Raw genomic sequence first — 26,874 nt, forward strand, 5'->3', positions numbered from 1 at the left:
GTACAGCAAGGATCAGAGAGATGCCACACAGCATCAGACACTAGAGTCTGCAGTTCAGGACTTCATCCAGAGCTCACTGAGACCCCTTCCTTTAAAGCCAGCTGTGGGTCAGGCCCCTAATCACAAAGACGGACATCAGCTACTTTGATTTGGGGTTGCTGAAAAGCCCTGTCAACTAGAGAGCTGGAGTCTGTAAGGAGAGGTAACTAAGATTATACCCTTCAGGCTGGAGAAGAGAAAAATGAAACGGGCAGCCTCGTGGGTGGGAGTGGGTGCCTTTTTCTTTCCTGCTCTGCAGCTTATTTTGGTTATCTGGGGGGGCACAGGAGCAACTTCTGGAAACAGCTGTTGAGCACAGGAAGCCTGCAGATGGTGTAGAACTGTTCCCTATCCTTGACTATGAGGAAGGGCAATGTAAGGGATTGGAAATGGAAGGGTACACTGAGTTTGCTGGGTGTGGAGAAAGCTGCTTAGGCTATTTCTCTTTACATCTTTGAGGTGAGGGATAACAGCCAGGGAGAATCACAGCCCTGGGATGGTCACAGCAGAACCCTTCATCATTTCTCTTCCTTTTCCACCATGCGACTAGGAAGCAGAACATATCCTGTATTTTGAAGCAAACTATTAGATACTCATAATCATGCAAAGTCAAAATCAGCCCTGACACAGCTGAGATTCCCCACCTACCACTCACGGTATGTTCATATACATCCCCCTCATGATGGAATAACATAGCTCCCTGGCTCCTGCCTGGGAAGACAGATGCTGTTGTGGATGATGTGCTATTTTCTTCGCCGCTATCCCCTCCTCCTGAGAGAAATGACAGTTCCCTGTATTTGGTCAGGGGAAGGAAGAATTTGCCCTTGGGCTTCCTCCTTGCCCCTACCTGTTTCTGTGTATTTACATGCGGGGGGGGGGGGGGGGGGGGGCCAGACCTGGGACTAAGGAGGAGGCTGTGTCGCAGCCGGAGGGACATCAGCATGGGGTCATCACACCAGTTCATCCCTAAAGGAGGACATGCCCAGTGGGTGAACATCTTCCCTGACACACACTGCTCTCCTCAGCAGGCTAAAGAATTAGCCCTTGGATTTGTTTTTCAGCTGATCCCATGCTAACAGCTTGAGGTGGTTTGGGGCTGACTTCTCCATGTTGAGGCCTTTGACCTTTTAATCCTTCTGAAATAACCTATTCCTTCTCCTCCCCCTGACTCCCAGTCTCATCAAATTGCCTTTTGTTGTTTTTTCTCCAGCAGCTTTTGTGGTGGGATGAGTAACTCGTTGGCTGGCCTGGCTCCTTCCTCCCACTGGGCTGTACCTAGCACTACACATAGCTTCAGTCAGAGCAGACAAGAAGCAAGTTTCTGCTTGATGCAGGTTCTAGGCTTGAGATTTGGAAGATTTTCAGGACTAAACCCAAACTTGCTCTTTTATCATAAATAATGAGGAGCATCTCTGGCTTCTTTGCCCTTGTTTTAACTACTTCATCCCTCACCACAGCCTGCAGACCCAAAGCATTATACAATTCTAAAAGGAGAAGAAAATAAAACAAACAAACAAACAAAAAACACAGCTATTAACTGAAATCAGATATAGCGGGGGTGTGGATGGGACGAGAAGGAAAAGGACAGAACTGGAGAGGGCCCTGGGGAGGAGATGGCTGTGGAGATGGTCACACAACTAAGATAAAATACCTGAAGGACACAGGGTGTGAGGGAGAAGCAGAACCTCCTAAAGAACCCACCACAGAATGGCCACTAAATGCTGTGCAAGCATGCTTGTAACAGGCCCTGTTTCAGCTCTCGCCATTTTGAGGCCCTGAAGGAAGCAACCCACGTAATTGCATGTCCATAGGGAGGGTCAGTCGGCTTTAGCCAGTGTACCCTCCCAAAGACGGGTAACACAGCCTGTCTCCAGCCAGATCCTGCTGTCTGCCGGGCTTCCTCTCTCATCAGTGCCTGAAAAAAGGGGGCTCTTTAAAACCATTTTACACTGCTGCAGGCAAGGAACAATTAGTCCATACTTATCCTTTTGGGCTTAGGTCTTTACACAGACAGATCGATACACTTCCTCCTGCAGTTCATCTTCAAACCCATGTCTGGAGGAAAAGCAAGGACTACTCTGAAAATTGTGCAACATCTTGCTTAAGTTATTACAAGGCTTATGGTTACCTGAGGTTCTTGGGCATTAACACCGCCTTTAAAGTTAAGGATATACTTAAGTTTTTGTCTCAGGCAAGATGGCTTAAGCATAATTAAATTGCAGAAGTCCTTTCTGTCCCTCTCTCACAATTGCTGTATGAAAAAATGAGTGAGGAGCGGTGTTATCTCCATAGCTCATCCCACACCCCTCTACAAGGACATCCCTGCCAGACTTGAAAAGGCACAGATATTTCCCTGCACAGCCCAGAAAGTTTGTGCAGTTTCTTTCTAGAAATAAATTGCTGCCAGGGTCACAGTTTCTGAACAGATTAAGCTCTCACACAGTCGCTTTCTACGTGAGCAGAGGCAATAGCCAGTTCTCACACTCCGTTGCAAACCTGTGAAGAAAGAAGGTACAGATCCATGGCAATTATACTGCAGATCTGCTGTAAGACCAAGGTTCAGGCTTAATGAAATATCACATGTGATATATAAGGAAAGGATTTGCATCCAGATGTACAGTGTGAGGGAAACAGCCTCTCCACACTTGTCATGCTGTCCAGTGATTTGTCTAATAGGAAAATAAGACCAAATAAAAGATGGAAAAATATGCACCAGGAGGTCCTAAGGTAAGATGCTTTCTTCTGCTTCCAGGCAGGAGGTGAAATAGCCTGAATGAATAATTCTTGAGGATGTCTGTGTATGAAAAATTGTAATATAGTCTCTTGTAATACAGTTAAATTAAGCAAGGTAAATCCTGCCATCCTGAGCAGTTTGTATTAAAACCAAACCAAACCAAAAGAGAAAGTCTGGCAAATCTTTGAAGGTTATCCACTGAAGTTAAATAACAAACAAACAAAAACAAAACAAAACAAAACAGTAAGAGCTGAGCTGCCATGGAGGTAGCCCAGGGGCATCCCAAAGGGTTTGTGTCAACCAGCAGTTGGGAAATCCAAGAGCCAGAAGAGACATGGAATTTGGGGCCCATTCCTGCCCAAGAAGGTTGGCTCACCTTGCTCACCCTCTCCCAGGTTCCAGGTCTACACTGCAACCCTGTGTGCATCCATTCAAATCCCTTGTGCATCCTGTTCTCACCCATATTCCTTGTTTCAGGAAGGGTGTCATGGAGTGGCCCTCCACACATTCCTATTCTTAGAAATTATCTAGTTCTTTGAATACAGATGAGCCTTTAGCGTTCACAGCATCTCATGGCAAGTTTCTATGGTTAACGTGTATTTGGTGTTAAAGAAATATCATTTAGCTCATTTCAAATCTGCTGCATGATAATTTCATTATGATCCTTAGTTTCTGTCATGGAAGGTCCTTCTGCACTGTATAGACTCCTGCCAAAGCCCTGCAGTTGTCCCTCTCATAGTGGCAGTGTTTTCCCTTTTTTCTGCATTGGTGTAAGCCAGCAGTAACACAGTGAACTCTACAGAGGCCAGGTAGGAAGCACAGGAGAGAATATGGCACTGTGGTTCCTTAATGCAAGCTCTGGCTTTAGGGCCCATAATGTGGCCCTAAATCTAACACACAAGATTTCCTTATGTTACATCTAAAGCTATTTAGTGCCATTAGTAGCAGAGCAATAAACCAGTGATCTTTTCTCTCCTGTCCAGAGGGATAACAGGGACCTAAAAGCTAAATTCAGTTTTCAGCTTCATCAGAATATTGTTTCTGGCATGGATATTTTCTGAGCATCGGTTTTAGAAGTGTTCATATTTATATCCCGAACGTCCATGCTCACACAGAAACTCAATGAATTCAGGGGAAACAATTGGTCTCTGAACAACTGTTAGTTTGGTTTTGAGTGCTTCAGAGGTTCTTTTTAAAATAATAAAATTCCATAGGAACTGCTACTGCAGGACTTTTTTTTTTTTTTTTTTTTCAAGGGGGAAGTTATGCAAGGCCTGCTGGATGATATCAGCACATCTGGACAGCTTGGAGACCAGGGAGCTTCAAGGGAAGGGGTGACAAACAGAGAAGAAATTCTGTTTTTTCTCAGCTTGGGGCAGGTAGGGGAGCCCTGGAGAGAGAACTGCAGCCGCCGCGACCCCCAGGAGGGCCCTGCCTGGCTCTGCTCTCCAGAAGGTCACTGCATTTGGCACCCATCACAGACAGCAAATAACTACTGATTGCCGCAGTGGGAAGTGCAAGGCCAAGCAATTTCTTTCATGTTTCCAGCCCTAAATGCTTACACCATAGCTATGGATTGTATTTATGCTCTTGGGGATCTGCAGAAGGAGGTTTCCTCCCTGCCTCTTGCCTAAGAAGTATTGCACAACACGCAGGTGCTGGATGCCTTGAAACAGCTTTTGCTCAGTCCCGCTGACAAGAAAGCAGTGCCTTTAGGGGGCTGCCAGCTTCAGGATGCTCTGGGATACTCCAGGATGCAGGCAGAGTGGAGCCTGCTGTGGTTGCCACACCTCACAGCCACCACTTGGCAATCACATCCTTTCAGTACCTCCAAATGCAAGCCAGGGCAAGGGTTTCTTGCTTTTTAATTTAGACCATTGGTCCTAAAAAGGCTGCATAAGAAGAAAAAAAATTGCTTTGGTTTAAGCTTCTGCACACATCTTCATGATATAACTGGTTTTCAATAGAGCCACCTCTTAAAAACATAATTAGAGGTCAAATATTAATGGACAGTATATGTCTTCAAATGTAATTAAAAGAGCTGATACAAACTGCTTCACTCCAGAAAGTTCCTGTGCTTGGCTCAACTTACAGGCTGGTCATTATTCTCAGTTGCTTAAATCACGTTGATTCATAATCCTTTGTAAAAGAAAAATCAATGCTGGAGTGCTTTGCTTGTGTAACAACGTACATTAGTGAGGCTGGAGTGCCTCTTCAATGGGATAATACCAAGCAGTTAAAATATGTACAGAGAGCCTCCTGAATTCATTGTGAATTGATTTTCATTCTTTTAATATTCTTGCTCACAAAGAAATTCCTATATAACACACTGGCCTTTTTCTCTGCTGATTCATCTCCTCCTTGGTTTTGGGGCTTGGTGCTCTCCCCCTGGCTCTTTCAAGCTTGCAGAGAGAATTGCAGCAGGAACAGTCTGCTTACCAGCCCTGCATTCATGCCTTGTAGAAACTCAGCATTAAGGTATCCACGGTTAGAAAACAGAAAGAAGAAAACAGAAGGAAATGGCAAATATCCCTTGCAATGAAAATAAAAATTAATTACCAGCATGACAACAATCTGCCCCTTCTTCCTCTGCTGGCTTCAGCTGGTCTGTCCTGAGCAAATGGGAGCTGGCTTCTCTCCTGCCTATGGGTACGTCTGTAACATCTCCTCTGGGGTTTTCCAGACTGCTTTCTGGGAAAAAAAAAAAAAAGTGGTTTGGCAGATGTTGGTGAGAAAAATAATTTCACTCACTTTGTGACACGAGGACTTTAGGAACAGATGATGGTGATTCATGGTCTCTCTTTAAAGGATTAACCACATAACTTGAGCCATGTTTTTTAGCTAGGTCTTCCCAGTATTTGTTGTTGTTTTCTGCTTTAACTTATCTCAACAGAATAATCTGTATCTGCAGGCTGTAGCCCATGTTTTTCTCCATGAAATTTTTCTAGTACAGCTGCATCATTCACCAGCATTATCTCCTTGTAATCTCTGTCCTCCTGATTCTCCATCAGGAAAAAATACGTAACAGAGGCCTGATCTTCTGTTCTGCTTTTCATAGACCACTATGACTGCACTCTGCCTCAGTCCCTCAGCAGTGTTTCTTACTAACAGGGCTTAGGAAACTTAGCTCAGTCTTTTTTGACTGCGTGCTGAAAATGAGTACTACATGGACTGCAAGTGTACCATCGACTTGGTCCTAGTTTGCTTATTTATAGGTGATTAAATAAAAAATAGACAAAAACATCATTTGTATGCAACAAAATATGTTTTTCATGGGATCGATAGGCATCTTTTCATTTAATTTAATCGCAGTAAGTACATAGGAAGTACAAAAACTGAGAGTCCCAGTAGCAAATGTTTCAAGTGCAGATGATGAATCATGATAAAGCAGTGTTTGTGTTTAAAATCATCATAGAAATTAGTATAGGCAAAGTCACTAATATACTGGCCCTCTATCCTTCTCTGAGACTGCCAGGTGCTTATGGTCACTTGAATTACAATACAGTACAAAGACTGTATCTATTATTTTGATTGGTGCTTGTAAATAATTTGATGTATTTTCCTGCATTTTCTCATCTTCCTCTCTCTCCCTCTTTACTTCCAGCAGCTTCTTGAACTGGGCAAGCAGCTTGTGGCTTGTACTCAGATCGTGGCTGCCCACAGTCACCCACTGAGCATCCTACCAAAGGCTCTACTTCTTCCTAGGAGATGAACCATTGCAGAAGCATGCATGACTGTGTGTTAATAAACAAAGAGGTTAGATAAGGTTTCCAGCTGGAGTGGGAGGAATGCTGCTCTTCCCACCAGAAACACGCTCTGTCCAAGGTCCATTTCTGCTGATGCTGTCTTACAACCCAGTGCTCTCCCAGGGAGAGGTAGAGGAAACACCTTGGAGTTTGCTGCTCTCCTACACTCACAGGCAATTCTTGGAAAAGCTTCGTAACTTTGGGAATGACACATGCTCATCAAAGCATGAGATCTGATCCAGCACCAGTTGTCAGTGCAGGAATCTACATCCTTCTCCACAGCTGCCAGTACGTGAAAGTTGTTGCTTGGGCAGACCTCTCTTTTCCTCAGTCAATATAATACAGCATAAGTGATGACAACTTATGCAAGTAGTCTTCCTAGTACATGGGATTTTTTTTCTAAACAAGATATGGAGATGCATCATTTTGGGCCTCTGTTCTTTGGAAACTACTCATGTACTTCATCCTTAATGAACAGGCTAGGGAGTTTTTCCCCACCTCTATCTTAATATAGAGAAAATGTTTATGACAACCTTTTCCTTTTTGGTGATCCATAAAGCACTGTGTTTGCATTTTCGAATTCATGCCCACATCAGATTATTTTTATCATTACATTGTTCTCCTTGTGGAATTTGTTAACATGTTGCTGGCTATTTTCATCCTTCACATGAAAATGAATCTTCTGGGTATCACAGAGTTCAGTTATTATGTTTTTTTTTTTTTTTTTTTTTTATGAAAGACTTAAATTGCATCTGAGAAATACAAATTACAGGGCCTAATGTTCCCCCAGAGATTTTAATTTAATACACAAAAGGAGCTGCTCACTCCCTACTGAGGTCATTACACGGAAGTATTTTTTCTATTGAACAGAGTAATTGGGAACACTGGAGATTGTTTCCCCCCACCCTCTCTCTCAAAAATGGATGGGTCAATTTTGGCTGCCTCAGAAGGCTTGTTAGTGATCATGCCTAAGACGAATTTTGTTGTTGCTTCTATACAGAACAAAGAACCTGTGAGAGCCCTTGTCCATTGCAGGCATTGGCAGGGTGGTGGCCTCTCCTTTCACCACTACAATATGGGACTGGAGGGAATTGTGCATGTCCAGGTGTTCAGAAACCTGAATACTCAAACCACGGTGCCAGCCTCTCCTCTCTGCATCACACAACCCCTTCAGGAGGCAGAAAGCCCTCAGTGGGTCAGCAAGGAAGAGGGTGCTGCTGTCACAGGAGGGTATCCGTGACATAGGTCCCTCAAAGGATTCATAGCCAGCTGCCATTGGACGATATCATGGAGTTGATCCAATCCATCTACTTTTCCCAGTGATTTCTCTGTGGAGATGTGAACTTTTGGGCCAGGCAGGCTAAGGCAAAGTCCCAACATACCGTTTGACTCCAGGATAAACAAACACACTGAGGTCACCCCCAAGTTGTGGCAGCATAGGAATCAGTGGAATGTCATTGGGTCAGGCTGCAGGTCAGGGAAGTTGATCCCACCACGGTCCCCGCTACAGCCCTGTTAACCTCCGTGGCTCAGTTCCTATGCCTGGTTAAAATTTAAACACTTGTGTAAGTGGTTTGCTGAACCAGTGCCAGCAAGATCGATGTCTTGTAGGACTGGGCACATTAATTCTTGCTCTTGGAGAAGTATGGGGGAACAGATGAGCCAGAAAACTAAACAGCTGCAGATTGTTTGATCCAATGAGAAGGGCAAATTCCAAAGCAGAGGAACCCTCATGCACTTTGTAAAAAAAGGAAAAAGAGCGAGAGAGAGAGAGAGAGAGAGAGAGAGAGAGAGAGAGAGCATGCGCTACAGCTGTGCTTTGGGCTGTGGTAACGATAACTTTGTATGGATGCAGGATATTTTTGCATGCCAGAGAGAGACAAGACATTATTCATCACGCTGGTCTGCAGGCACAGATTATGTGCATCACTGGTGTGAAATTCAGCCTCTTATTTCTAACCTGAGAAAAACTTTCCAAATGTTCATTTAGTTTTTTGTTCCCCAATCTCATATTGAAGAACAAAGCACTCGGGAGAATGGGCAGCTAGGAGTCACGCTTGTTCCCCAAGTGCTACTAAACTTCTTTGATGGAAACAGATGATAACAAGTATACTAAATACAAAAAAAAAAAATATGCCTCAAACAAAAGCAATATACTTCCAAAACAAGGCTCCCAGCCACACCAGTCTTACCCATTGGGAAGAGGATGCGAGAACAAACACGCAACACTTGTTAGTCCCGTCACTTAATTGCACACCTGGAAAGTACTCAGATCTGATGGTGGTGATGATGACACTGGAAGACCCTATGCAGAACACAAATGCTGAGCTACTAAAAAGGCTTTCAAAACAGCATAGATGGAGCCGTTATTTTTCCCCAAGGTTTTAGACACTGAATTCTTTCAGAAGCTATTTAATTATTTTGTTTTATTTTTGCTCTTTCTGTATGGGAAAGCTTAGTAAAAGGACTGTTCATTTTGACAAGGTTCCTCAGGGAAACCTCCAGACAAAATAGCAGTAATTTCTTACCCACATAACTCACCAAGAAAAATAGCAGAGGAAATAAAAGGGTAATAACAAGGGAAGATGATCTTTTAAAAGCAATTGCTTGATACTAATATACAGTGAATGTATTTAATGTCATAAACATAGGCTTACTTAGGGAAGACATGAGAAAATATCAGGAGCAAAGAGACTGTTATAGCTTAAGCAAATTTAAGACTGGCAAGTGTAAGAAGATGGGGAGGGGGGTAAATCCTATTTAGGGATGGTCTCATGGTCCTGACGAAGACTTAATTTTTGGACCCGCAGCTTTATATTTCTTGCAGAGGCTGGGCTGCCAAAGCACTTAGTAACCTGAGGGCCTGTCTGGCCTTCTTTCTCCTTAGAGGGAGACAGCTGAAACAGAAACCCATACACATAAACATACATGTAGCTCCAGTGTGACCTTGTTTACAGAGAGAGGGGTCATAAAGTCCCACTTCCCTGAATATGCAAGGACTTCATTTCCTTCCCTCTGGAATACCCAGGCCAGCCAGCCCCTGAGATCTTGTCCCACACAGTCCCACCTTCCCTCCTACCCCCAGGCCCCACTCCTGGCTCTGATGACCCAGGCACAACAAGGCCGGCATTTCAGGCCTCTGCCTCCCACTGGTGGTCCTGTCCTTGCAGGCCTGTTCCCATGCCCCAGCCTTGTGTTGCTGCCTGGTTGAGCTTGGCCAGGGCTCCTGCAAAGCCTGGGAGATGCAACCCACCACGAGCAAAGAGGAATCCCTCCAGCAGTTATAATATATTTGCAACGGATCTTCCCTTACGCCTCCAGTATCAAGGAATAATCTAGGTTTTTAACTCTTGTTAAGAGACCACAGTGCCTGTGACTGCAAAACAGGGCTCAATAGTATTTTCTTTCCTGTAAATTTTCTGATCCTTCTAGACCCTGAAGCTTCAAAGACTCATGCACATTGCTGAGTTTTGGTCTTAACAGCAGTGAGTTGTCCCTTTGGCTTGACATACACCTGATCGTATGGCCTGTAGTTGACTTGGTGATCGTCCCCCCAATCTCTTGGTGGCATCCCTTGTAGTGTGTCAAGGACATAAATCATTGCAGGCTTCAGGCTTGGGATAGAAACTAGCTCCTTGAAAATGTGTTGAAAATACTCAGCTAGGAATATTGGTGACAAATGGAGTACCACAAGAGCATTAGCAGGTTGGTGTCCAACATATCCACCTCAGGTGGTACCCATCCTTCTCCCCAGGACTGGCAGAGACCATGATCTTTAAAGTAAGCTTGATTCCCATAAGGTCATCAATTTTATAGCCATGGGGACAACTATGACTGTCTCCTCTGTCTTTTGTTTAGAACAGACCAAAGCATCTCCCTCAACAAATTCTGCACCAAGCTCAGAAGTTCTGATTGAGCCATGAAGATATCCAAATACTGACATAAGACTAAGAGGAACGGGGAACATCCCATATTAAACTGTTCTCATATCAGCTACATACCTTCATTTGCCTTCTATCTTTGTAGCAACACACATGTCCAACAAGCTTCCAACTTCTTCATTTTGCTTCTTTGCTCTTTGCCAGATGAAAGGGCCCTTTCCGCTTAGAAACATTCATCTAATTTATTTGCAGAGTGAGCAAGTCTCCTCTTAAGCACCTCCTGGGAAGAAGAAGAAAAAAAAAAACACAAACAAACAACAACAACAACAAAAAAAACACAAAAAACCCACCCTCATTTAGGCTTTTCTAAAGACTTCTGATAAAAGCTTGGTTTTCCAAACTATCAACAGATGTCCTTTACTTCCCTCTACTCTTCCTTAGCCAGGTTACTATTTTGTTGCTAAAATCTTTCTTTTCAGTTTCCTACTATTTGGGTTTACTGTGAGAAACCCCAGGGAACTGAAAAGAGCCTTTTGAAGGAGACAGCAACCATTTAGGCTATATGTGATGGTTTTGATAGATGAGCCTGGCACACCAGGTACATATGTAGGTGCCTACCTTGATCAGTGATCTTCAGCTGAGGCTCTGGTGCATAGCCCCATCTGCACTGGTCATAGCTGTGCTCCTGCCTGGCCACTGACCACAGTGATCCAGACCCTGACCCATGGGCTAATGACTTGGCTTGAGCTTGGACCTGCCTGGCCACTGTGGGCTTGCCTGGAGATCTGGACTCTGGGCTGCCCCTAGTTATGGCCCTACTCTCGCTGCTTGGGGCTGCGAGACTGTGTCTCTTGTCCATCGGCCAGGCCCTGACCCCCTGGCCCTGGTGCCGTGCTCACCTTGCTGCTCCCTGTTACAGTTGAAAGAAAAATCTGTAGAGCAGGAGGTGTTTGGCTTTGAGTGGATCAACTGTTGAGAGGCAGAGGGACATTGTAAGTGCATTGTGGGCACAGTGCTGAGACACTGCCGCTGCTTAAAAAAAAAAAAAGCAATTAACGTTTTGAATAGACATTCTGATTCCTAATTTTTCAAAATGAAATAATGTTTTTTCTGCTTTGTTTGTACTAATCCCAATCCTCCATGCAGAATGGCACATGCGCTCTGCTATTCACTGTCTGAGAAAGAACAAAAAATGAAGTTCAGTGCTGTTGGTCATAAACAATGAGGATTTGAACACAGAAGCAGAGATTTTCACTGGCATATTTTAACTTTATAGAGAAATGTATTTTAGAGGGTGATAGGATACAGAAACCTAAATTAAAAATCCCTTTTGGTCAACATTTGCAGTCCAAAGCAGAAGAGAAAGAAGGTGGCAATGAAGCCATTAAAGAAATAGGTGACATTTTTCTTTTGGGTTGGTTACAGCTCATCCTGTGTGTTATAGAAGTTTTGGCAGATCTGTTCAAAAGAGTAGAGGCACCCCAACAACCAGGAGAAGAAAGAGAAAGCAATTATGAGAGGAATGTGCTGTACAGAAAGGAACAGAAGAAAAGCCAGAAGCACCATCACCTTTATGACAGACAGCTGCAGGATCACCTGCCTAGGCAACAGCAGTATGAAGCTCACCTCCTTGAGATGCAGCTGATCTAGCAGGGGAAGACCGTGATGATGACCCAGCAACCCAGTAGGTAGCAAACAACCTTGCAGATGGTCTTCTCAGTTCTTATAACCATTGGAAATATCCTGAGCAGCTGTGAGTTCACTTACCAACCATTACCAACAGAGGTAGAAATCTTCCATGGGTATCAAAACCTGAAATGAAGGAGCTAGTCCACTATGACATGTAAGAAAGGGAAGTACAGGGCAATTGAATTACATAGAGAGGATGCCCTGTGAGACAGGGGCTGATCTGCATCAGACCCCAGGTTTCTTGTCATGCTGTGCTGCTGGCATTGGGGCCGCTTTGGTCCTGGTGGCCCTGCCACCCCACCTCCTCAGTGGGAAGGGCCCTGCAGCATGTGCTCCAGAAAACAGCTTGGCTCTGTATCTGATGAACTAACTCTCACAAATGTTATAGCAAAAAAGCTTTGCTCTAAGATGCCTAGGATACGTTTCTGGAGGTCTCTGCATGGTCAGAGATAACTTTCTGAGAGAGATTTTTGGTTAAAATTTGGTAAAAAGTCCCCTGATTTTAAAGAATTAAACTCTGTATGAGAGAGACCCTTTCCAGAAGAGTAGGAAAAGGAACAACAAGAGGAAATGGGAAGAGGAGGAGGTAGGGAATAACCTCTCTGTTAGTAGGAGCAGTGCTCTGTGAGCTCTGACTGCACAGGTGGAAGGCAGCAGAGTCCTCAACTAACAAAATTCAAATCAGGCAACTGCCAGCTCCCAAAGCAGCTGCAGATGAAATCTGCCGTTTGTCACTTTGCCCAAAATCTTCCTCTAGGCACAGACAACTTGGCTCTTCATGAATCCAAACTAAGCATAATGGATAGCAGCACTTCCAGCGCTCCAATCTCCAGAATATGGATTAGAGAGCTAACTTGACGCTGATGGCCAATAAATATTATATGTGAAACTGAGCATAAAGCAAGCAGCTAGAGTCAGGTTGGTGCTCCTGAGCACGAGGATTCTCACTACATGTTGTAGTGAAAAATCTGCATGTTTGTGTGAGCCTGTCCTGACCCTTCCTCTGACAGCTCTGTGCTAATGGAAGGTAACTCTGTCCAGAGCAGGCTGCTTTTTGGCTCCCTCCCATACTCTGCTTTGGTGCTTAACTGCCCATCACACAACCCACTCATTTCCTGGCCTCTAAGCCCAGTTTAGCTCTGATTTCCAGCTATCAGTGTTTTTGCACTGATGGGCATTTGCACTGGGCTTCTTGCCTTTCCCAGGCCCCCAGCCCATCAACACCAGGTAATTCCTCTCCACTCTGTTCACACATCCCGTGTTTTGCTGCAAACTTCTCTCTGAGACCAGGAGAGAAGCATGTCCTCCCTCCTCCCCTAGCCTCTTTGCTGACATGACTAACTCCACATGGTGCTTCTCACGCTGGAAATCTGCTGTCCATGAGGTCCAAAATTATCCTCAAATAACCAGAGGAGAGGAAGACTATACAGGCTCATTCTGACTTGCATAAACCAAAAGGCAGCCTGCTGATTTTTAAAATAGAGCTATCAGTTTTCCATACAGCCGCCCTGCCTGACTTAATGAGCCATTCCCTTCAAATACCTCACATTAACACGTTTATGTATTTGTTTGCCCAGCTGGGCTCCCTAATAAGCATGCCTTCAGTTCAGGTGCTCCCAGCAGACTGCGCTCTGCCAGGCTGCAGGAAGCCCTCCACTCCTTGCAGCTGCATCCCCAAATTATGCTCTGCAACTGATTGCTTGTGGGGCAATTGCTCAGCTGTAGCGAGCAGGAGTGTAGATGAATTGGAGGTTTTCCTACAGAACCCATTAACACCTTGTTCTTGTTCTTAGCAGTTTTGTTTTGCCGTATGAGCTGAAGATCCTAGCAGGATTACTCAGGTGCCAAGGCTAGGCTAAGATGTTGTGGTAAACTAGGATGTGGCTAGGAAGGCTGATATTAGAGATGTGCAGGGCCCTGACAGGCTTGGGAGTTATCCTTAAAAGAGTGACAGACAGTGAGCTGATTGTGCACAGTTTTACACTGTTTTCATTTGTCACATGGGCTGCTGGCAATCCAACACTATTCTTGCAAGAAAAGGAGTGTCTGATCTGGTCTCTTGACTCTTTGATGAAGCCTTTTTCTGCTGTCAGGCTCACTTCTGTGACTGTTGCCAGGAGATGTGCACACGGAGTCTTCTCTTTTTTTGCCCGTGCTGGATAAACTTGAGATTCAACTGAATTAACAGCTGGAAATGCATAGGCAGGGAAAGTCAGGTACCTATGTTGTTGAAAGCTTCCTGTGTAATTGGATTAGCACTTAAATGTTGTGTGACAAAGATTTATGTTCCAGGTTTTGTAAATGTTCTCAAGGAGAAAAAAAAATCACTTGTCAAAATCTTTCTGTATCATTTGGGGACAATTATAGTATTGCCAGATTAATTACAGTGTTTCTACAATGCTCTCCTCTGATTCTACTATTAAAACACAGCAGAAATCAGAGTTTGTTTTGACCTTTATTCAGAACCTCCTGTTAAAGTGACTTTCACAACAGAACCCAATTTGTCACATTTTATTTGTACTTTAATTTTATTATTAACAGATTAATGAAGTTGGTAATGGGTTTCCTGATGTTCCCTTTGGAAATGTGAACTGTGTCCTTACATCAATCTGCTGTCAGCAGATGAATTACTTTCACAGAGTGCTATTAACTGTTACCAGAAGCAATTAGTCAAAATACAAAGTCAGCTTCAAATGGAGAGACTCCAAATTCCCTCAGTGTGTTAGGAAAAGTGCATTAGTAGGATTTAGTCTTGCCAACAGACACAAGCTTTAGGTCCTGCAGTAGACATCTGGGTTAATGACACGTAGAAATGCAAATGTATCAGACATTAATTTGCTTGAAGGAGCAATGCCAGGTTAAAAAAAAAATCACGTTCCCATGTCATTAATAGCAACCCCCATTGTGCCAGAAATAGAAACATTCTGTTCTCAGATATTGTCCGTGCTACATCCTTAAAAATCCGTGTGTGGAATCCCGGCCATCCCGCAGGCAGAAGGAGACTGCTCCTGACCACACTGAGACCAGGTTTTATCTTGTTTGGGCCAGAAAATGAGTTATTTTAAAAGTATTCTCCCTCATCTTCCAAATCATTAAAGTCCAAGCCCATCTCAGATGGCTCTCTTTTTTGTTGGTACCAGAAAGTCACAAGATATTCAACAGGGATATGGGCAAAGTTGGCTTTAGCTTGATTTTTCCACGTTTGTCACCATCACCATGCAGACAGCTTTACTGTCTTGTCATTACTCCAGTGTGAGGCTGTCAGTTGTCATTGTTGCACAAACATTAAACACAAAATAAACTCAGTAAGTGTGTATCCTAATAGGGTGAAGTTGGAGCTGGAACTGCTTTAAGGAACTGGATAGCACCCATTAAAAACCTAGCAGCCCTTATCTTGTTCACCACTGTCCTGGATGAAATGACAGGGAGGAATTTGGTTGTGATATACTATGTCCACAGTGAAGGTTCAAGCATATGCTCTGGCACGCCTAATTGGCACCTACAAACCACCTTCCAGATTGAATAACCCCACTTTTTCTCTCCAGTGGTGGAAAATGATGTTTTCAGTCATTTTCAGTGCATTGCTAATTACAATTGATTATCGGAGTAAAAGACTGACACAATCCACTTGAAGATGTAAGAACAGCACATTTTATCACCCTTTTATATGAACTTAATGACAGAAAAATGACAGCCCTTTGGTCCTTCATTACAGCTATTTCCACTAACAGGAGGAACAACTTCTTAGAAAAACACAGTACATAGTCCAAATGCTCCCACAAAACCAGTCTTTCTCACTATCCAAGCACATTGTCTGCCATCTTAAATCAAGCACGACTCTTAGTCTTAAACATAAGGATTAAAAGGCACCCAATAAAAGGGGAGGTCAAAATTCAATTAAAAAATGAGGTTCAAAATTGTAAAGGAATAATTATTTGTGCAATCTTCTAGGTAAAACACACTGCTGAAATAGAGACTTTAACTGACTTATCAGCTCAAAATTGTGTTCAAAGATTATGAAGGTAGAAGAGACTATTAAAATAATCTACTCTGACCTCACAACCTTAAATTTTGGCATTTCACTGGTACAGATTTTTTTCAGTTGTTTGCATAGCTTAAAAAAAAAGAATAAAACCATCAAGAACACAACAGACTGCATAAACTTGAAACAAACAGACCACATGCTTTCATGTTCCTTTAATTTGTGAGTTTGTTGGCAAGGCTCAATACTTAAATGGGTAGTAGTACCAACTCCTCTGCTGATGCTGGTAGTGCTGCTCTGCTGAAGCTTGCAGATGTCATTCTCCATCAGATGGGGATCTAGCCTAAAGAGTTTCCAAGTGTGAGGAAGAACTAAGTACAAAACTGCAAATACTTAGAAAAGGTAATTTGTAGAAAACTCTGGATAAACTAAACTTCAGAAGTGTCTCTTTTTTTCCTTTCTACTGTTTCTTGTATAACAAGGGCTTAGTATTGTGTTGACCACGCCAGTTTTCAGGGGCACACGAGAGAGAAGCTGGGATGCATTTCTTTGTGTGTATCTTTGCTAATCTGTTTGCGCTGTCTCATGTCTTTATACCTAATACATCCTGGGTCTTTGATCTGAGGTGGAGGACATATCCAGGAGGAACGATGATTCACAGGAGAACAGGATATCCACAGGGGAGCCACTTACCTAGTCCAGCAGAATTAATCAGCATTAGGTGTGTGAGCTCTTGCTCTGAAACACTGTAAATAAGAGAGAGTCATAGATGATTATAGGTAAGGGAATAAACAAAGAAACACAATTGAAACCTCCAAGCCTCAAAAATGGCTTCTGAACCGCCCACTTGAGCTATTGGAGGAGCAAAACTGTCCGGTGTCCAGATTAAAACATTGATTTCTGTTTTGCAAAGAGCTACTCTTTCAACATTTGCTTCTGCTCTGGCTCCTGGATTGTTTTTGCAAATGAGAGACACACCTAACACCGCACAACGGGGCTGAAACACACGATGCTGCCTTCCTGTGCCTGGTCCCGGTGCAGCGCTCCCCCGCGGCTTGCTGTCTTGCAGCCTGGATACGCTCTCCTTTCTTGTATCACAGCTACGTTTCTGCCAGCAAGTGCCTGCAGCTGGGTAAGCTAGGTCATGGAAAAGAGGTGTAGCTCAGTGGGTGTCCACTTACTGCAGGCACCATCTCCCTTACTATGCAGACCCTGGCTGACAAGGAGAGCTTACACAGCACTAACGTGCTTCAGCCCCCCACAAGAAGTTGGTGGCTGCATACTTCCAGATGTCGGGGCCAGATTTTCGGAAGGCTTTTAGCAGTGTTCTGAAAAAGGCTGCCACTGCACTTGCATGATGCTTGGCACTTCCTGCCAAGGGGAAAATCACAGCTGGTGCACGGTGGCCCTGTGCTCCTGGGAGTTGGTGGATGTACATGGCAATGCTGCTCCCTTGCCTGCTGGTCCCTGCCTTGCACATGCTTCCTTTTATTAGAGAGCTGCTATCTACAAGATGCAACTGGCACCTCTGCTATATAACATTTTGTTTCTTAAAAGGAGAAATCCAGTTGTAAGGTATCTGGGGACCAACACAAAAGAATCTTGCAGTCAAATGCCCTGCAGCTGCTTTAGGTGGAACTTCTAAAGCACAAGAAGGATGTTTTAACCACCTAACCTAACAAAAAGAGGGTATGCTAGAGGTATTTGAATTTACAAATAGCTTTCAGCTGGCCTATTGCCAGCATAAATGCCTCATGCATGGTAATGGATTTCCAATAAACAACAGAGCACAGCCACAAAACCAAACACGTCTTAACATTTGACCTTACTGGGGAAAACAAGCCTACTACTACCAAAGAAAACTAAGCATGCCTAGCCAGTTGACTGATCTTAGGACAAGCTTTCTTTCTATGACTGAAACTTAGGAATGTAAAGCCTCATCATCTTTCAGCTAGTATGGTTTCCTCAGGTCTAACATGGAATATCTGCAAATAACCACCCACCTCCTAACATGTTGAGTAGTCTGGTCTGTGTAGAGAGAAGTGGAGGAGCAAAGAAAACACCAGTAACATCTTTGCCATTTTTTTTTTGATTCAGCACTTTTGGAACAAAACATGAACATCAAATAATTACATGCTGTTACATCCTTGTTGCTGTTTGCTCATCCACCCACTGACATTCCACTTAAATTTATCTAATAATCAGTTTGAAGTATTTTAAAGTAGCCTGTTTTTATCCTCAGCCAACAATAGAGTTAGCAATCCAATGTTATGTTAGCAATCCAAACCTTTGACAGTGGTCTCACCTTTAACATAAAACCCATAAATGGTTTCTATGTGATCTAAGTGTCTGATATTTTTTATGTAATTGAAAATGGCCATCCATACATATGGTGATCCCATCTAGGCAAAGGAAAATTCCTTAAGACATGGCAATTCCAGCCATGTTTTTTAAAGATATTCATAATTTAACATTCACAACTAGAGACTGACCACAACAGTCTACAATGGATGACACCTAGTGTTCATTTTATAAAGCCTGAAAGCAATGTAAGGATTCTCTGCTACTGGTCTCAGAAGATCTTTCAAAAGCAACAAAAACAGGGGCCTGTTTGGATAAATCAGCTGAAGGCTATCTTGAGCAAGTACTCTTACTTGTAGATTATTTGATTTCCCTGGCTTATGGCAAGTCACTCATGCTAAAACTGATTTTTTTTTTTCTTCTGTTTTGATGAAACCGTCCCCATGCTAAACATGTGTTTGACAGCCTATTTACAGGTTTAAACAGAAGTGTTTATAAAACCTTGGTGAAGATTATCTTGCAAAAATGAGGGCTTCTGGAAAAAGAAGTATAATTAAATTCATTTTATGTTCTGTTTAAGATACATGTCAGTATAGTCAAGGCAAGATAGATCTGTTTATTAAGAACCAATACAGAACATGTTTAGTTGAGCGTAAGACACAGTATGTGTTTGTTTTTGGGGTCAGCCAGGTGGTGCTCAGCCGAAGTATGCAATCAGAGATGAAATGCATGTGATGTGCCTTTGAATTCATGTGGGTGCAAAATGCTGCTTGCAGACTTTCTGATGGGGGACTGGCTGATACAGGCCAAATGTGTGCTGCTCTGGCCTCAGGGCATAATTCACATCAACCCAAAAGCTACAGCAAGTTCTTTGAGAATGTGAAAGGTGCAAAAGTGTAAACCAGAAAAGTAATTGACACAGCCACAGCACCCCTGCACCTAGCAAGTTTATTTTATTTGAACTACGGCCCAGAGGCTGGGATTTATATCTGGGGATGTAATGCTACATAGACCAAGAGATCTAAGGCCAGTTAACAACAAAAGTGGTTGTCTCTGTTTTAGGTCTTGTCCTAAGAAGTAATAGGTAGGCCATGCTGTAGCTTATTAAGCCCAAATGCAGAATGTGGACACATTTAATAGAGTACCTATTCCAAAATCAATGCTGTCACATGGACAGCAAAGGAGCAAGTCGCCTTCAAAATCAGATAACCACCTTACCAACAAACATCACATCCTGCAATGAGAATTCAATTGCAGTCCAAGCTGAAAGAGGAGAGCTATACGCTACTGCTTGATTCTTCTTCTAGGGAGGGCTCTCACAGAAGCTCACCATGCCATGTCCTTAATGTAGCTGTACTTGTGCCCAGACTTAAAGTAGCACCTGCTTACAGCCCCTTGATGAGAACAAGTTGTGTGATGATGCCAGACTGTGCCTGGGTGCACAGAGAAGCAACACTTGCCCTGGCCTTTTCATGTTTGAACAGCTGTGCTGTATTTGCCAGAGGGTGTCTGACAGTCGTTAAAAACTGATCCCTGAGTAAACAGCCCCTGTGCTATTTACTCCAATTCAGCTGTGATAATTTACACCATCTGAAGAGCAGCCTAATCCTGCATTGGCAAATCTCTGAGCTATTTGCTACTGACTCAAGCAGAAGGATCCCTGCAGCAAGGGGAGTGTAAGTTTCCCACCACTAATGACTCTAAACAAGAAAACAAAGATGCAGTACAATTTAAAATGGAAAAAAGAATTAATTTGGATCAAAAATATAATTGCTAACACAATATTCCCAGGTTTGTGTCAATGCAGTTGACATGCAAATCCTCAATGCAAATCCTCTGTGTGCTGATGTACAGTATAGATGTTGGTTACACACATTATTAAAACGAAGCGGAAAGGCACTGATGGATGAGAGGTAGGGAGTGTAGCCTTCTCTCCAGTCTGGTCATACTCATAGTTTTTTGGTGTTTTTTTTTCCTGTTGCCCAATGCTGTAGAGGCATGACAATGAATGCTCATTTTCAAACATATTTGAGGGAAGGGAAACAGTACAATATTCAGGAGGACAAACACCTATCTTCTAGAAAAGTATGATATTCTCCCACTCCATTTGAAAAAGGAGAGATATGCGCAGCTACCTGCTCATCTTCATTGTTAGCGGAGATCCTGCTACAACTAAATTCTGGCTCATCTGCTTTGCCTGGTGAAGTGTGGTGATTGCTTACTATCAGTTAGTACCAAGTCTCTTGGTCCTTTCCCTCTATTTTATTATTGTTGACTTACCAAACGACACACGTCATAACTTTCCTCATTATGACATATCCATTGTCTTGTCATTCCTATTCTTCAAGATATTGCTTCCATCTCTTGACCTGATGTCTTCAAAACACCTAGAAAGAAAAGAGAAACATGAAGATAGTCTGATTCACCAGGTTGAATTTGTCTGCCTCTATGTGCTAGTACAGTATTTCCTGGAATTAAAACTTAGAACATGAGCACACAAAATTGCTAGTCAAATAAATATTTAAGATGTGTACATAGCAAATCTCCAGAGTTTCTAAATGGTTAGTAAAATCAGGACTTCAGGGCATGTGGAACAGCAATTTCTTTCTCACTGCTTCCTTATAAAATTCAGAGAAATACTAATTCTTGTGATAGCATTAAAATTTTTGGAGATAGTTTTACATTGCTGTAAACCTTTTTTTGGTCATGCTGTAGACAAACAGGCTCAAATTAATCAGCATAGTTCTAGTTTGCAGGTACGTGTCCATTTTCAAGAAGCTAAAACTAATGCAAATTTCTAGAGTTCTTTAACAGTAAGCCTTCACTTGGTTTCACTAGCACAAGTCAGTTGCAGGCTCTCAAAGCATATGTAATGCAGCAATGGGTTTGTTTAACTTTGGCTGGTTGAGGTAATTTCACACGTTTGGTATAAATGATAATGATGCAAGACACATTGACATCACTACGCACGTATAAAAATAACATACAAAAGCACAGTGACATTTTACAGTGGTTGCACGCAAGACACTCACAACTTTGAAGTCCAGTGCTGTGTGGCGCAGAGTACTCTTAACTCTCACTAACTTCAATGTGAGCTGAGAGTGCTTTGTAGTTCAGATGCTCAGGCCTCATTGAGGCTCCACACAATCAGGAATTATATGAACATTGATGTCTGAAACAAGAGTAATTTCTCCTTTCTAGTACGTGCATTTCTAATTGCTGGACTAGTACAATTAGATGATAACAGTAATATAAATGATTTTCTGGTCCTGAAGTGCTCTTTCTGAAAGTTAATAAACTCACACCTACAGTTTTACAACACACTGTAATGGAATAATGTAATGAGTACAATGTGAGTATAGTACAAAAGCCGAAGTAAGGTGGGATCTTGAATATTGCTGTTCTTGAATACGAGTGATACGAGGTATGAATTACCTCTTTGAGCTGGATATGGGAGTTAATCTGTGAACAACACAGCCCAGCTCACATTCAGCTTCATTCCTGATGTTTTCAAGCTTTGCTTCCCACCCTTTTCCTCCAGCTGTTTTATGTGTGCTCATCCTTGTTATTTTCACAAAGGTGATCCTGCTTTTAAGTTACATCTTCGAGTTTTCTACTGGAACTTGTTTGTTAAATTGGTTTTATAAACTTCTGCAAGAATGCAATGTTAGGGCATAGCAGAAAAAACAACTGGATTTGAAAATTACAGCATGAATCCCAGGTCAATATTAAACTTCCATGGATGTGTGGCCCTACAACGTGTCAGACTTCTCTCTTGGAGCAGCTGAACACAATAAAAATTTCATGGTAACTTCAAATTGTATTCTCTGTGTGCAAACAGAATTCCAGCTGCATTATTCTGGGATCCATCCATGCCTTGTATGCCCATAATAATGAGTTTGTTGATATAAGGGCACATTAATAGTATGCGTAAAAGCTCTATTTCATTTTTTTTTTCCCGAATGAGTAAGACAAAGCCATATTTAGGGAACTATTAACTTTGTCTAGCTGTAAATGAAGACTACCTGAAATGAAGTCTTATCAGAAGCTGATAGTAATTCGTAATGCAAAATCCTTACTACAGCAAGTGGCATTTTAACCAACACCTTGGCAGGTTTTGCAATTAAGAACACACAAAATTATTATTTTCTTGCTTAACAATATTTTAATTTCAATAAAAAATGGCTTTATAGTTCAAGATTACAAATGAAAAATATTTCATCTTGACCCTCTTGCTATTTTCCCTCAGGGAAGTTTTTAAATTTCAGTTATGAAGAAGAAAAAACGGGGCAGATGGATGCTCACTGTACAAAAAGTTGAGAGATTCCCTCCCCAATTCATCATTGCCGGATGTTTTGAAATGGAAGGTTTTCCTCCAAATGCCTGAAGAACGTACTCTTTCTCTTATGGCAGATGAAATCATGTGGGCATATACCATCGCCAAATCCTTTCAAGCTGCAAGCAATTGGAACGATACTAAAATGAACGAATCGAGCGCCTCTCCACCTACTAGGCTGCATCAAGAAGGTACAACGTAAGCAATGGTAAAGTCAGTAAACAAAATTTTACTGTCATATTTCATAACACAGATACTGTATTTCTCTTTGAAGTGTAAAGCTACCGTCTTACACAAGATGGACAGACCCTTTTCCAAGACTAATATGGATACAATAAATATGGAGTTTTACATACTAGATCTGTACACAGAAACTTTGTCCCACAGCCATAAAAATTTACATTTAACAGTGCAACATATAATTTAATCCTTTATTTATCTGACATAAGATGTTTACTTACTAAACACAAGCAACTACCTGGTTTTAATATACATATTTTATATATATATATTTTATATATATATATTCAACAATCTGTACAAGTTTCTAAACATAAAACTCCAAAAAGGCACAATTGTCTATACAACATGTACAAAAATGGCTGGAGCTGACAAGAAACAACAATTATTGGTCAAGAGTTCATGATTGCACAAAGATTAGTAATGAGTTTGTGTCAGAAAAATGTGCTTTAAGGAAAGGAAGGTTTGCAAAGAAACCTGTAAGTGTTATAAAAATAATAATAATGGAAAACAAAAACTAGGTTGCTATTACAAGTCTATCCTCATCGTCACTGCTGCCATCACTAAACTGCACTGTATTTTGCCTCCGGGGCAATGCTGTCGGCCTGTGTACCTGTCTATCCGGAGAGACAGTTTGATGGACCGGGGACTTGCTCAAAACGTCAGAATTCACCTTTAAGCAGGGCTCTGCCGGGGAAGCCCTTCTGACCTGAACCGAAGAGATGTTGCACTTTGGCTTGACATGGTTTGCGAGGTCAGTCTTTTCAGCATCTGCTTTCCCTGGCCTGTTGAGTCTTTCGTAGTCACTCGCAGAGGCAGGCTCTGCAAGGCTCTTCCCGCTGTACCACTGGCCACTGGGGACCACCTGAGGAGAAGCAGCCCTGGCCACCTGGCTGATGTTGGGGAAGCTGGCAGGAGCCGGCTCTTGCGGAACGTCACCGGCTTTGCTGCCTGTGGCTGGTATTTCAGAGGCTCCCTGCCCGTCTGCGCTGACCGGACTGACGGAGGGGATGAGGGCAGGCAAGGCGATGTTCAGTATCTGCAAGCCCGGGATGTGTGCCTGAGGGCTGGGGTTGCCCTGCGGGGAAGCGCTGGCGGCCAAAACCTGGAGGCCCACAGCATTCAGAGTAATTCCTGGAGGGCGCATCTGGGGGGCTATGTTCGTATTTGTCAGGCCTAAGACGTTCACCGTCTCCATGCTGAGGGGTGGAAGAGGCTGCAAGCTGGGCGTGCTGAGACCCTGGATGCCTGGCACGTTGATCTGTCCGATGGGAATACATGGCACGACGCTGTTCACTTCAGCAACCCCGACGGGATTCGTGGCAGTGCTAGAAGTAGCGCAACCCGCCTCGCAGAGGGTGCTTGTAGTTCTGTGGATTACACCGACAGCGGGAATGGTGAGCTGTACTGGCCCTGCCTGAATTGGCACGAAGGTGGAGTAGGTGGCCAGGCCAGCAGGGACCACCTGAAGCCCCCCTACCGGTACCATGCTGTAGGGCGCCTCGGCTTGCTGCTGCGAATGCAGCGGGAGGTGGCTGAAGAGGTGGGTCTGGGGAGCCCTCAACTCGGCAGCACGTGGCGGGCACCTGGGTGGCTTCTCTTCTGGGATTTCAGCGTAGGGCGATGCCACTGTGGTCTGCACGCCCCGGTCTGTGGGTGATGAGGGGGAGCTGGTGGAGGGCGTGTTCTGGGAGAGGACAAGAGAGACGCGTTAACAGGTTGGCCACCACTACCCCTACAGTTACATGGAAATGTGAGGTAGCTAGGCATGCTGCCCACCCTCTCGCACTCCCTTTTAGAAAAAAAACAACAAGAAACTGGTTCAGAGTAAATGCTGCCCAGCTTGAACAATGAACTAATTTCCTTCCTTTCTTTTTTCAATTCCTTCCTCACCCACTAATTGAATTTTCCTCTTGTGATTACCCTGGCTCATTTCTCTTGAGCACCAGTACTCAAGAACATTGCTGAATATCCTCTGTACATGTTTCGCTTTTTTTTTTTCTTTCTCTTCTTTTTTTTTCCCTTTTTTTTTTTTTAAAGGAGGGAGAAGGCATTGGAGAGCTGTTTATTGTGGAAAACACCTCAGGCAAGACAGTTAAATAGGGTGGCATTTTTGATGCACCAAGATCCTTTACTGGGGGCACTGCAGCCTCTGGAAGGCAGGGACAGCATCACAGCACATTTATCCATGTATTATTCTAAACCGGAAAATAGGTGATAAGAAATTACAAGAGAAGGATGACAACTGCAGCATCCATCGAGGCTGATGTGACTGATGAATACTGGAGTGAGATGAAGGATCCACATCCCATAGCTGCCCCAGCTTGCCTTGATTTCATGCACAGACCTGGACCAATAATCGTATTATACGCTCCCTTTTCTTCTCATACAGCCCCTGTTACTGACCAAGGCTGGCAACTCCTTTCCTAAAAACACCTAACACAAGAAGTCTTAAACTGCAATTGCAGTCTTGCAATATCTTTTAGCTGTAGGCCTATTGCAATACATAAAGAGTAGTGCAATCTTAATTTGGTTTATATAGTCCTAAACTGTAATTCTGTGGCTTTGACCAAACTCTGAAGAACACTCTAGAGCAGGCACAAAAACAAAATACTAACAGAAATGCTTTTGAAAACTGCTAGTAGGAAATGTATTGGTTAAAGGAGAACACAATCTATTGACCATGCAGTGTCATACAGTCTAAATGGGAAGACACATGTCAGAAGGAGGTCAAAATCTATCTCAGGATTAAGTACTGTATGACATCTCACAAGAAATCCTCATTAAGCTGGTACAGATGTTTTTGAGGGAACATACAGCCTCCCTGAACTTTCTTGACCCCTTGTCTCAATGGCAAGAGGTTGGATCCACAAATACACACAACAGGAGCAGAGTGTAGATTAAATATCCGACCCACAGATACCACTTTCATTTGGTCTAGGAAAGGAGGTGGCTGACTGGTAAGGAATTACTGCCTTGTATATGCATATACATGCCTTCTATATGTTAATGTGGAGAATCATTACAGCTATATTAAAAAAGGCCTTTTAACACTTTTATTCGTGTGAACATTTTCTTAAGCCTTCAGTGGTTCTATCTGACAAGAGAATAAAATCAATCAAATGTCTTTTTGGTATCTATTGGCAACAACTGAAAATACAAAACACAAATATTATGTTCCTACCTTTTGTGGAAGCTGGCTGCAGTGACCAGAGACCATTACATTTTATTCCCTGTCCTACTTAAAAATCGCTCCAACTCAAACTTACTACATGGACTCACAGTTCTTACCAGTAGGAATGAACATGTGTCAAACAATGAAATGCAGCAATAATTTTTACTTTTTTTCCTTGTCCACAGTTCATTCTCTTATTTTTTAAATAAATTCAGTAGAAGAGATTTTCAAAGAACAAACAAGCTACTAACTACTTAAACCATAATGAAATTTTTACTTACTGTTTATGCTTTTGAAAATTTCCTGCTGCTTATTTTTCTGTAACTGCATGCATATACTGCTTGTAAATGCTAAATTCATCACAGAGAATGCAGTAATTACTCCTGTATTTTAAACCATTGAATATTTTGCATCACATTTTTCTGAACATTACTCTGGGAAGCCCTACTGCCTTCATGGTTGCAGTAAAAATTCAAAACTTTCAAGAGATATCATTAGAGTCAATCAAGTGTATGATTTATAGTGTCCCCGTTAAAGTCCATTAAAATATTGTTGAATTGTAAAATGCCTAATACCTGCCAGTTTCCTTTGGTTTCCCTCTGTGCTTTCCAGCACTGGTTGCAAACATTACTGAATACACCTGCAGTCTTGCACATAGACTGACCTCATCTTTCCTCATGCTCTGAAGAGCTGTATGTCTAGAATAGGCACGGGCAATCAATTCTTTTCTTACCAAAACATTCTTTCAGTT

At 42.8% G+C, this 26,874-nt stretch overlaps 2 protein-coding genes across 15 annotated transcripts in view; one reads left to right on the forward strand and one right to left on the reverse strand.

Annotated features, from left to right (window-relative positions):
* The window catches only part of LOC308190097 (uncharacterized protein), a gene marked incomplete at its 5' end in the record, with an annotated part of 32,413 nt that extends 9,615 nt beyond the window's left edge, over positions 1-22,798 (forward strand). For 2 of the 9 annotated variants that reach the window (XR_013946878.1, XM_080581062.1), the window contains one exon: positions 22,622-22,798. Coding sequence is in view for 7 of the 9 variants with exons in the window: in XM_080581062.1 (XP_080437188.1) it covers positions 22,622-22,692 (71 nt within the window). The other 7 variants (XR_013946879.1, XM_080581064.1, XM_080581068.1 and 4 more) reach the window with 4 other exon arrangements.
* Positions 14,529-26,874, reverse strand: part of HIVEP1 (HIVEP zinc finger 1) — a 123,810-nt gene continuing 111,464 nt past the window's right edge. For 4 of the 6 annotated variants that reach the window (XM_080581056.1, XM_080581055.1, XM_080581057.1 and 1 more), the window contains one exon: positions 22,527-24,635. In XM_080581056.1, coding sequence (XP_080437182.1) covers positions 23,466-24,635 — 1,170 coding nt within the window. In that variant the 3' untranslated portion in view covers positions 22,527-23,465. Of the gene's footprint in view, positions 16,818-17,049; positions 20,760-22,526; positions 24,636-26,874 lie in introns of those variants that run through there. The other 2 variants (XM_080581060.1, XM_080581059.1) reach the window with 2 other exon arrangements.

Source organism: Anser brachyrhynchus (genome assembly GCF_964034855.1).
Source record: "Anser brachyrhynchus genome assembly, chromosome: 2".
Lineage (NCBI taxonomy): Eukaryota > Metazoa > Chordata > Aves > Anseriformes > Anatidae > Anser > Anser brachyrhynchus.